Source organism: Rhinopithecus bieti, unplaced genomic scaffold, assembly GCF_001698545.2.
Source record: "Rhinopithecus bieti isolate Rb0 unplaced genomic scaffold, ASM169854v2 scaffold_56174, whole genome shotgun sequence".
Classification (NCBI taxonomy): domain Eukaryota; kingdom Metazoa; phylum Chordata; class Mammalia; order Primates; family Cercopithecidae; genus Rhinopithecus; species Rhinopithecus bieti.
Genome location: NW_016824749.1, coordinates 5,021,307 through 5,033,978, shown reverse-complemented (window position 1 = coordinate 5,033,978; position 12,672 = coordinate 5,021,307). Strand labels below are relative to the sequence as shown.

General features: G+C 51.0%; 1 protein-coding gene across 3 annotated transcripts in view; it reads left to right on the top strand.

Moving 5' to 3' along the window:
* Nucleotides 1-7,117: 7,117 nt before the first annotated feature.
* CST7 (cystatin F) overlaps nt 7,118-12,672 on the top strand; it is a 9,139-nt gene continuing 3,584 nt past the window's right edge. The window contains exon 1 of one of the 3 annotated variants that reach the window (XM_017862554.1): nt 7,118-7,405. In XM_017862554.1, coding sequence (XP_017718043.1) covers nt 7,270-7,405 — 136 coding nt within the window. In that variant the 5' untranslated portion in view covers nt 7,118-7,269. Of the gene's footprint in view, nt 7,406-10,849; nt 12,622-12,672 lie in introns of those variants that run through there. The other 2 variants (XR_001883461.1, XM_017862555.1) reach the window with 2 other exon arrangements.

The window sequence follows — 12,672 nt, the reverse complement described above, 5'->3', positions numbered from 1 at the left end:
TAGCCGGCCGAGGTGGCGGGCGCCTGTAGTCCCAGCTACTCGGGAGGCTGAGGCAGGAGAATGGCATAAACCCGGGAGGCGGAGCTTGCAGTGAGCTGAGATCCGGCCACTGCACGCCAGCCTGGGCGACAGAGTGAGACTCCGCCTCAAAAAAAAAAAAAAAAAAAAAAAAAAAATCTTAAGTGTTCTCATCATCAGTAAGGATGTACGGTAGTGTAGATGTTCATTGGCTTGATTTAGCTGTTTCACAATGCAAACAGACATACTTCATGCTATACAAAACTTCGTGCTATACACCGTGTGTGTTCAATATGTATCTGTCAATTAAAATAAATTTTGTTAAAGAGAAAAGGGAAGTCATACAATGTTAAGGAAGTGCCTGGTGCCCAGTAGTACTATAAACACCTTTCTCCCATCATTATTATTTCTATCATTGTAGTTAATGATATCATGTTACTCTGCGGCCTCCTGGCGCCCTTGGTGGAGGCTGTAGTTTTGGAAGCCGCAAGTCAACTCAGGTCCCTGCCCTTCTCACAGAGTGGCACGGCAGGGCCACTGGCACAGGACAGCCCACCATGAGTGCTGCATGATTCCATCAACCCACACCCACATGGCACAAACGCCTTCCTGCAGGAGCCCGGCCCTCCGGGCATCTCAAGACCCAGCCCAGACCTAGCACTCTGGGTCAACCACAACCTCCTTCCCAGCCGGGGCTCTGATGGTCACACCCTGCTGTCCCTGCAGCCCTGTAGCTGGGCGTGGTGAGGGCTGTGTGCTGAGGTCCATGCTGATGCCAGCACCAGCTGCAAGGACAAAGGATCCTCTTCCCAGAACTGAGCACACTTGCTTCAGATGACTGCTCGCAAGGACCCCAACTCACAAGCCACCAAGCTGTGTTCTGGCCCCCACACTCATCCCTGCCTCTGCAGAAACAACAGACACTCAGGGAGTCACAGATCAGACCTGCAGGCCCTTCCCTCCAGAAAAGGGGTAGCCTCCAGTGGTGTCCTAGGCTGCCAGCTCCAGAATGTTCTCAAGTCACCGGGCAGGTGCATTTGCATGCAGACAGCTATGCAGATGGTCAGACCATGGCCTGAGCTGTCAGAAAGGGCAGGGAGTAAATGAGCCTCACTCCCCTGAACCTCAGTTTTCTCATGTGTAAAGTGGGGACACTCACACGCACCTGAAAGGGTCGTGATGAAATGAATTGAACCAATGTGAGAACGCACACAGGAGACCGTCAGTACATGTCAACGGCTCTGAGGATCTCCATCCACTCAGCCACCTCCACCTTTGCTGCCTCCACCCGCAGCTCTTGGGGCACAGCTCTGGGGGTCACTACAGGTGAGTTGACCCCAGGAACGCAGGTGCAGGGCCACCCAGCCGGCTGCTTTGACAAGTCTTTCAGGAAACATGGCTTTTCACAATCACCCACAATAACAGCTGCTGCTTTTTGAGTGTTGTGTGGGGACTGCTCTAAGTGCCCTGGAGCACTGTCTCATTTATCCTCCCAGGGCTTCCAGCAGTGGCCATTTCACCCCCATGTGTCTTCAGGTGAGATGGAGGCCAAGGCTGGCTTCACGTGTGTGGCACTCCCCATCACCCCACAGAGCCTGGCTGGGGCCCTTCGTGCAGGGCAGAGTCTGAGGTTCAGAAGACCTGTGTGCCGCCTGCAGTCAGAGGCAGCTGAGCTGGGGCCAAACTCAGGGTCCCCGACAAACAGGCCCACTCCCGCCCAACAGGCCTGGCTGCCCTCAGCCTCCAGCACCGCCAGCCAGGGTCAACAGCATGGGACCCGCCCTGACAGGAGTCCTGTCTTGACTGGGCCCAGGAATGCTGTTTCACATCAGGCCTGCCTTCCCATGCATCCTCAAAACCCCAGGGCGGGCAGCTGCGGGCCAGACCCACAACTCCCTTCAGGGTTCTAGGTCTTGCCCTGTTGTTTCTGTGGCTCCCCACCCGTCCCATGCAAAGGCCCTCAAACCCAAGCTCCAGATGGCATCAGAGATGCTCTGAGCAGAGGCAGTTCCATCTGCCTTTGTAAATGAATATAAGCATTTGCACACTATACCTGCCTTCTAAAGGCTCTGAGAAGTCCTGCATCAAGAGACTGCTTGGTTTTCTTTACCTCCACATTCCTCGTGTGTCTTTGTGCAAGGGAATGTGTGGGTACACACACCTGACATCTGACAGTTTGGAAGCCCCACTCCTGATGTAAGGACAACAGAAAACCACATCACTGTCAGGGAGCTCACTCTGAGCCACGCCCCATCACTCATCTCCACCTCACACGAAGCCTAAGTGATGAAGAGTCAAACCTCTCCTTTATCCCTTCTTTTGTTTGGGTATGTTTTGTAACGGACAAGGAGGCTAGAGTTTGAGGAAGTCCAGCAAGTCCCCTGCATCCCACAGTTGGCACCCAGGAGACCCCTGAGGCCTCCTGGGAACATGGCATTCCGTGGGTCAAGGAGGGTGGCAGGGTTCCCAGTGCGGAGAAGGGCTGGGCACCACTTCTCCTTCCTGAGCTTTCTGAAGGCCAGGAGGATGCCAGCATGGCTGGGCATGTGGCATAGGAATCAGTTCCTGAGAGAAGGGGCCCTACTGGCCCCACAGCCTTTGGAGGTTGCAGAGGGATTATAATGATTCTCATTGTCATCATGATCAGTATCATATGGATCTAGGAGCTTTTTAAATATCTGTGTGCTTCAATCCCCTGTAGTTATTATTCTTATTAATGCTAACTTGTCCCTTCACTGGGCCAGTGGGAGCCTCTTCAGCTTGGCTCTGATGCCTTTGACACGGCCCCAACAGTCTTTGAGGGTTTCCCTGCTCCCTGGAAGGTGAGATGTTTCTGGCTCATCTTGTACATTTCCTGCCCTGGCCTGGAATCAGTCATTTCTCCAACAGCCTTAGTCCTTAGTGAGAAACCACTTTTAGGGTGCTCACTGCCACCTGGTTGGTCACTTTTTGTGGCCTCTTCAGTGCAGAGATAGCGAGGGTTTGTAGTAAACTTTAATAAGTGTGGCAACAGGCTCTGTAGTGGCTCCACTGTCCCAGCCCTGTGCTGTTCCCTCCCCTTTAGTGTGGGTGGGACTTGTGACTCACTTACAGCCATTCGAATATGGCAAAGGTGATGGGAGGTCACCTCCATGTTAATGGTGTGTGAGACTGTAGCCCAATTTTCCAAGAAGCAATCTCTCCCATGCCAGCTTTCAGGAAGTCAGTGGCCCTGTCAAGAAGGCCCACATGGCTAGGAGCTTAAGGTGGCCTCTAGCCAACAGCCAGTAGGAAGCTGAAACTGACAATCTCAAAGAACCGACAGCTGACAACAAGCCTTTTACCTGGGAAGCAGCCCCTTCCCCAATTGAGCCTCTGATGAGACTGCAGCCCAGCCAGCCCCACATTGCAGCCCCAGCCACACTGCCCCACTCCACCCCCGGCCAGCTTGGTGAGACTCAGAGCACCCAGCTCAGCCAGGCCAGACTCCAGGCCCACAGAAACCATGTACCAGAATCTCTGGGACACATTTAAAGCACTGTGTAGAGGGAAATTTATAGCACTAAATGCCCACAAGAGAAAGCAGGAAAGATCTAAAATCAACAGCCTCCCATCACAATTAAAAGAACTAGAGAAGCACGAGCAAACAAATTCAAAAGCTAGCAGAAGACAAGAAATAACTAAGATCAGAGCATAATTGAAAGTGATAGAGACATGAAAAACCCTTCAAAAAATCAATGAATCCAGGGGCTGGTTTTTTGAAACGATCAACAAAATAGACCACTAGCCAGACTAATAAAGAAGAAAAGAGAGAAGAATCAAATAGATGCAATAAAAAATGATAAAAGGGGATATCACCACTAATCCCACATAAATACAAACTACCATCAGAGAATACTGTAAAGGCCTCTACACAAATAAACTAGAAAACCTAGAAGAAATGGATAAATTCCTGGACACACACACACCCTCCCAAGTCAAAACCAGGAAGGAGTCGAATCCCTGAATAGACCAAGAACAAGTTCTGAAATTGAGGCAGTAATTAATAGCCTACCAACCAAAAAAAGTCCAGGACCAGATGGATTCACAGCCGAATTTTATCAGAGGTACAAAGAGGAACTGGTACCATTCCTTCTGAAATTATTCCAAACAAGAGAAAAAGAGGGAATCCTCCCTAACTCATTTTATGAGGCCAGCATCATCCTGATACCAAAACCTGGTAGAGACACAACAAAAAAGAAAATTTCAGGCCAATATCCCTGATGTCCCATTGATGTGAAAATCCTCAATAAAATATGGCAAACTGAATCCAGCAGCACATCAAAAAGCTTATCCAGCATGATCAAGTCGGCTTCATACCTGGAATGCAAGGCCGGTTCAACATATGCAAATCAATAAACATAATCCGTCACATAAACAGAACCAATAACAAAAACCACATGATTATCTCAATAAACGCATAAAAGGCCTTCAACAAAATTCAACACTCCTTCATGCTAAAAACTCTCAATAAACTAGGTTTTGATGGAATGTATCTCAAAATAATAAGAGCTATTTATGACAAACCCACAGCCAATATCATACTGAATGGGCAAAAATTTGAAGCATTCCCTTTGAAAACCAGCACAAGGATGCCCTCTCTCACCACTCCTATTCAACATAGTATTGGAAGTTCTGGCCAGGGCAAGCAGGCAAGAGAAAGAAATAAAGAGTATTCAAATAGGAAAACAGAAAGTCAAATTGTCTCTGTTTGCAGATGACATGATTGTATATTTAGAAAACCCCATTGTGTCAGCCCAAAATCTCCATAAGCTGATAAGCAACTTCAGCAAAGTCTCAGGATACAAAATCAATGCGCAAAAATCACAAACATTCCTATACACCAATAATAGACAAACAGAGAGTGAAATTATGAGTGAACTCCCATTCACAATTGCTGCAAAGTGAGTAAAATACCTAGGAATACAACTTACAGGGGATGTGAAGGACCTCTTCAAGGAGAACTACAAACAATTGTTCAAGGAAATAAGAAAGGACACAAATAAATGGAAAAACATTCCATGCTCATGGATAGGAAGAATCAATATTGTGAAAATGGCCATACTGCCCAAAGTAATTTACAAATTCAGTGCTATCCCCGTAAAGCTACCATTGTCTTTCTTCACAGAATTGGAAAAAACTACTTTAAAGTTCATATGGAACCAAAAAAGAGCCTGCATAGCCAAGGCAATCCTAAGCAAAAAGAACAAAGCTGGAGGCATCATGCTACCTGACTTCAAACTATACGACAAAGCTGTGGTAACCAAAACAGCATGGTACTGGCACCAAAACAGATATATAGACCAATGGAACAAAACAGAGGCCTCAGAAATAACACCACACATCAACAACCACCTGATCTTTGACAAGCCTGACTAAAACAACCAATGGGGAAAGGATTCCCTATTTAATAAATGGTGTTGGGAAAACTGGCTAGCCATTTGCAGAAAACTGAAACTGGACCCCTTCCTTACACCTTATACAAAAATTAACTCAACATGGATTAAGGACTTAAACATAAGATGTAAAATCATAAAAATCCTAGAAGAAAACCTGGGCAGTACCACTCAGGATATAGGCATGGGCAAAGACTTCATGACTAAAATACCAAAAGGAATAGCAACAAAAGGCAAAATTGATAAATGGGACCTAATTTAACTAAAGAGCTTCCACATAGCAAAAGAAACTCTCACCAGAGTGAACAGGCAACCTACCGAATGGGAGAAAGTTTTTGCAATATATCCATCTGACAAAGGGCTAATGTCGAAAATCTACAAGGAATTTAAACAAATTGACAAGAAAAAAAACAACCCCATCAAAAAGTGGGTGAAGGATATGAACAGACACTCAAAAGAAGACATTTATGCAGCCAAAAAATGTATGAAAAAACGCTCATCATCACTGGTCATTAGAGAAATGCAAATCAAAACCACAATGAGATACCATCTCATGCCAGTTAGAACGGCGATCATTAAAAAGTCAGGAAACAACAGATGCTGCAGAGGATGTGGAGAAATAGGAACGCTTTTACACTGTTGGTGGGAGTGTAAGTTAGTTCAACCATCATGGAAGACAGTGTGGCGATTCCTCAAGGATCTAGAACCAGAAATACCATTTGACCCAGCAATTTCATTACTGGGTATATACTCAAAAGATTATAAATCATTCTACTCTAAAGACACATGCACACATATGTTCATTTCAGCACTCTTCACAATAGCAAAGACTTGCCGAACCAACCCAAATGCCCATCAGGATCGGCTAGACTGGATAAACGAAAATGTGGCACGATATAGCACCATGGCAGATATTAGTGCAGCCAAGTAAAAAAGAGAGCTATTCATGTTCCTGTTGCAGGCGAACCGTGGATGAAGCTGGAAACCATCATTCTCGGCAACCTAACACAGAACAGGAACCAAACGCGCATGTGTCCCTCACTGATAGTGGAGGTTGCAACAATGAGGAACACGATGGACAACCAGAGGAGCATCAACACCAAGCCTGCTCTGGCGTGGGGTGCCAGCGGAGGATAGCCAATTTTGGAGAAAATACCTAAAGTAGATGATGGTTGATGGGCTGCAGCCAAACCACCATGCACCATGGCACGTTCTGCACAGTACCCCAGAACTTAAGTAGTTTTTAAAAAAAGAAGAAAATCAGAGTGATTCTGCTTAGTTGAAAAATTCCTGCTAATGTTTTTCATGCCCAACATTCTCTTTTGTGTGTGGCTCGAGCGGTAGAACATTGCACCAGGATTTGCTCACGGCGTCTCGTTTCTCTTCCTCCTCCCCCAGCAAATGACGGCTGCTTGGAAACTGGTTTATAAAGAAGCCGGTTGCCTTGTGGCTGATAGATCTAAAAGTGAAGAGCTTCTGGCGCCAAAATGAGTTCAGCAGGCAAAGCCACTCCGCCTTTCCCCAGCCAGCCACGCAGCCAGCCCCCTAGCCCGCCCCTGCCCCTGTCCCAGAGTGCGTTTGCCCAGGTGTTCCGGGAGTGCGTGTGCCCCCCCAGCACCCCGCCGCCTGGGGTTGGACAGGGCCCATGCTGCCCCGGCGTGCTAGCGCTGAGGAAGCTCGGGCGGGTACAGCACCAACCACTGCCCCCAACGCCCCGCTGCTGCCTGAGCAAGCGATTGCACGCGCGTACCGACCACTGCCCCCCCCAACTGCCCCGTGCTGCCTGAGAACCTGAGAAGGATTGGCACGGGCACCGACCACTGCCCCCAACTGCCCCATGCTGCCTGAGAAGGCTCTGCACGGCCACCCCCGACTGCCCCGCACTGTCCCCACCCCGACAGCCATGCGAGCGGCTGGAGCTCTGCTGGCCTTCTGCTGCCTGGTCGTGAGCACCACCGGGGGCCCTTCCCCAGGTAAGTGGCGTTCTCCCCTGGCCACTCCCTTGGGGTCTCTCCCTGAGATTGGCCACTGGTGCCTTGGGTCTTCCCCAGGGCACTTTCCTGGCTTGGAATCCCCACAGGACCATGCAGTAGTGAGAGGTGCTGGGAGTGGTGAGAGGGGCAAGGGGCTCTATCCAGCTGCAGCCACCTTTGGGGGTAGCAGGCTACAGGGATGAAGGGTGTGGGGGCTGCCCCAGAAGGCTAGGGGCAAGGGAAACGTCTTCCATTCTCTGGCTCTTCACAGAGGTCTGAGAAAGGTCTGAGCAAGGCAGATCTCCCGCAACCCCTCTGCGGGACGGGGCGATGGGGCAGCCACATGCCTGCGGTTAGCTGCTTCTATCTGATGGCTTGTCCTTCCTTCCTGCCGGCTGCTGTCCTGTGACTTGGCCCCAGGGACCCTAACAATCAGACTCTCACCCTTCCTGAAATCCACTCCCTGAGGGTCAGCACTCGGGAGGGCGGACACGGAGGAAGCAGCCACTGCCTGTGCACTGGGAAATGAAGGCAGTCAAGCTAGGTGATTTGCCCAAGTCGCAGAGCCAGGGACAACCTTCCCTCCCCCAAAGGGAACTGGGCCATGCCCTCCCTGGCATAGGAATCAGACCAGGATACTGATGGGAACTTGGGAGGCCCTCGCCTCACTTAACCAACCAGGAAGCTGGCATCAGAGGGTTGAGGTGACCTGCTCAAGTCACACGACCCCCACTCAGCAGATGGGGACAGAAGGGGGCTAGAGTCTGGCCAAAGGGGCCCAGGTTTGGGGGTTGTGCAGCAGGACCACTGACAAGAGGACGGCCCCAGAGCACCCAAGGGGTCCACGGAGGGTTCTCACCTCCTCCTGGTGAATCAGAATACTGAGGACTCAGTGACGCTGGGGGACAGTGTCGAGCTCCCAGGCCTGGCCTAGGGTGGGTGTTGCGACTGAGTGCCCAAGAGGACAGGGCAGGCTGGAGGAGGGAGGCAGCTTCTGCTCTCACTGACGGGAACATGCCACCACCACGGGCTCTGGGTGGTGCTCAGTGAACACGGAGCTCACCCATGGCCGGCAGAAGGCTGGGGACAGCACACTCGCCCTGCCTCCCAGTTTGGGAGTCTTCTTCTCAGCTCACGCATGGAGCCCTCCATCCACTTCCCAGCCTCACAGGGGCCTCTCCTCCTGGTCCTGTCATGATGCAGCGCTGCCCGCCCACTGCCATCCTGTGCCCTGCCCCTTTGTGTCTCCAAGGTCCAAGAGGGAAGAGGGGAAGAGAGGCACGTTCACCCAAGAGAAGTGGCTCCTTCTCACACCTCAGAAAAAGCTCTCCTGGAGGGGACATGGAGCCGGCTGTCCTAGCGTGTCATGGGATCTAATTAAACCTACTGACTGCTGAGGGGTTTCAGAGCTCTGCTCATCTCATGGAGCAGGCTAGGAACTTGTAGCAGAGTGGTGTGAGAGTTGACATGCTGGGCAGCTGGCAAAGTCACTTTCCTGGGCTGTGTTCCTGGTCCCTCGCTGGTGTGTAATGCTGCACCAAGGCTTTCCCTCCGTTCCCAGCAGATCTGCTGTCGGCCACCAAACCCCAGACGGAAGCTCCAGAGCCCACGTTCACACACACGGAGCGGGCCCTCAGCCTCAGTCCTACCATCCATGAAATGGGAAGATAACTGCACCCCGTCTCCGGTCTTGGGGAGGCTGAAAAGAGGTGGTTCGGGGAAGGCACAGGCATGGAGGCACACGGGGCGTGGGGTGCTCTCTGCCGGCCTCGGCCCCCTGCTCTGTCCAGTGCAGGACCTTCTGCCACTGTGCTGGTGACAGCCTCCAACACCCTGCCCAGGTGCTGTGATCATTTCTGGTGCTTCCAGCAAGGGCCTTCAGTCTTCGGCTGTACAGGGAGGGTGCTGGGAGGCCCCCAGTCTAGCAGCAAAATAGATGGGAACCTGGGCCCCAGACACAAGCATGCATCCTGCCTCCACCCCACAACTCCTACAGCCCCTCCACTGCCTCCTCTGAGAATAAATTACAGAGCCTTCCTCATGACTGAGGGGGCTTGGGGGTGGGGGAAGCAACAGGGACCCCAAGGGTGGTGCCATCTGAGCATCTGGCCTCTCTCCATGCCCAGGCACTGAACTGCACAGACCGCAGCACCGAGTCCCTCAGGGCACCTTTCTTCCCTGAGGCTTTCAGAACCTAGGAAGTTGCCACACTAGCTTCCGCCACCCTTTTGAAAAGGGCTGTTTCTTTCTCAATCTGATGGGCATCTCTTCTGGGAAGCTCTGCGAGGTGCCATGTCACCCTCTGCCCCCTCCACTCTAGCTGCAACGGTCCATCTGCCTGGACAGGGGCCCTGGGGTCAGGGAGCCATTTCAGCTTCCCTCTGCAAGGTGATGTCAGTCCTTACTTCCCAGTAGCAGAGAGACCACTTGCAGCCCGGGGACCTCCCGCCTCCTGGGGAGCACTGAGAGCTGCCGCAGGCTGAGCCACCCTCTATGTGGCAAGATTCGTTTTTCCCAATGGGGGCATTCATTTGCCCTGAGACCCCTGCTGTGGCCATGTGCATTTTGATGTATTTGATAATGATTACAGTATTGCACATCATTTATTGACAAGTGCTTTGTGTATGTTGCCTCATATATTCTCACTGTCGTCAACATCCTCATTTTCCAGGTGAGGACACGGAGGCTCAGAGAGGTTAGGCAGCTTGCCTGAGATCACACAGTCGGTGAGAGGCAGAGCTGGAATTCAAACTCCGGGTGTGTCCCAGTGGGTTAAGGTGGGGACTGATCCTGGGAGAGCTCAGTGTCCTGTCTGTGCCAGGGGCATGTGTGTGCCTTCAAAAGAAAGTCTCCACCATTAGCACCCATTCTCCCACTGCCCACCTTCAGCTGCACGGAGCAAACCCGAGTGCCCTCCCTGGGGGGTCCTCTCCACAGTTCTTTGACTCCAGCGGACGTTCTCAAAGAGCTGCATTCGCTCACCACCTGTGGGGCGCTTGTTTTCTTCCCTGAAGATGACTGGCCTCTCTGGGGTGTTAATTCTTAATGATCAACCTTTCCTTGTTAATTTCTCTTCACAAATCATCTTAAAAATAGGTTTGACTTTTAAACATTTTAAATTAAAACTGAGCTTTTAATATGTGTTTAGACAACTGTAAGACAGTGAAAGCTTTAACTTGAAGCCTACATTTTAGGAAACATGTAGTTAAAATATACCAATTTCAGTATTTTCATAAGCTTTTGTAACTTTAACACAACCTTTTAGGAACTAACGTCATGAGCTTGAAAGGGAAATTTATCTGAAGTTCAGTGGAAACTGAGTTTCACTTCATTTTAAAATTATGTTAATCTCAAGCAAAATTAAATACATTTTATTTTTTAAAAGTTAATAATGGTTAGCTTTAAGATACCAAGAATAATTATTTTTTGTTATGCTCCTCTGTATTTTCAAATTTCCTACCAAAATAGGTAAGTTTATAATCAGAAAAGTCATAAAATATAGTTTTACAAAGAAAAAAATGGACAGCCATATTAATTTAATGTGAGGAAAGAAAGTAAAATAATAATAATAATAATAAAAACACTAATCTCTGATAGCAAAAATACACTGAACACACACTACCCCTTCCACACACGTGTCTCTTTCTTTCTCTGCTGTTCAGATGACAGTGATGAGCAGAAACCAAGCTAGTTTCCAGAACAGTTTTTTGTTGTAACTAAAAGCCACATTCAACTTCCTGTCATCAACAAGCACAGGGACCAGAAGGAGCTGGCTTTGGCACTGGGGCCCCTCCTTACTGATGGTAACACTGCAGGTCCCGAGGACCCCCCACTGCCAGCACCAGTGTCAGAGTCACCTGAGAGCCTGGGGAAATGCAGGTTCCAGGGCCTCCCCTAGATGGCCAAGCCCAGCCCCTGCTGCTCAGGAACAGAGCGGTTTCTATTCCATCTTCAGAGGCCTAGTCTTAAGCAAAGGCTGCAGCAGTTTCAGGAGGGATGTGTGTGACACGAATTACTGTGAAGGACAGTCCCAGGGCATGCCAGTGCAGGACACAGCTATCCACCAGCATACGGGACCAGCACATGGCCAGCATTCTCTATGTGGTGGGGTGCCAGCACTGCGCTGCTTTCTCGGGATGGAAGGCCAGGCTTCCTTGGCTGCTAAAGCACGGGACAGGCACAGTCATCCAAAGCCCAGCCATAAAGCTCACCTTCTGGCCCAGAACCAACCACGGGACAGCCACCTGCCAAGCGGCCTCCCTTCACAATGGACACTCTTTACTGGGATGGGGCAACATTCCCAAGGCCACAGAACTTCTAGTCCCACACCTTCTTTGCCCACTCCTGGCACTGCACCGCCCAGCCTGGGGGTGCCACGTGGTGACCAGAAACCTCGGCATCCTGGCTGTCTACCCTTGGTGGGGTCTGGTGTGCACCCACAGACATCCAGGACCCAGGAAGGGCCTCTTGCAGACCTCACGCAGCAGTGGGAATGGCCTCCTCTGGGGCCCTCACACTGAGTTGACACTGACGTCTTGGCAAGGCCTCCCTGCCATGCCCAGCTATGAAGCCTGTCCCCTCCCGTTCCCCAATCACCCTGCCCTCAATGCCCTGGGGCCCAGCTTTCCATCCGGACCATAGCAGGCTGCAGCCTCAGGCACAGACACTAGCGGACATGACTGTGGGAGAAGCCCCCGATGCTGCTTCCCCATCTTTTATCCAAATATAGGCCTCCTTGGTACAGGAAGGGCAGGCCTCCCTGACCCTAACGAAGCTTGTGGACACAGTGCACTGTCACCCACAGGAGTGAAAAGACAGTCCCCGGAAAGTCAGGAGGCAGCGCAGGGGTACCAGGTGCTGCAGGCTGCCAGGAGGGGTGCCTTCCCGGGGGCTGGGCCTGAGGCTGAGAGCCAGGCGGGCAGAAGGCCTTGAGAAGAGGACGGCGCCATCTTCTTCCAGTGGGAGGCCCTACCTCCATCCACCGCCTAGAGGGCCACACTGGGGCTGACTTTCCCTACCGTACTAAGGCTACATCCCGTACTGAGGATCTTACCTGTGGGACATGTTCTGCTTTTATCACACATGTTGGAAATAACCCTGGGTTCTAAAAGGGGGGCACAGGTTCATTGCACCCCCTGGCACCTGGTCCTCAGCTCCGAAAATGTAGCAACGAATGCACTGCAAGCGTGTCGGTCGGGGGACAGGTGAGGGAGCAGGTGAGGTGGGAGAGGTGAGGGGCAGGTGAGGTGGGAGAGGTGAGGGGCAGG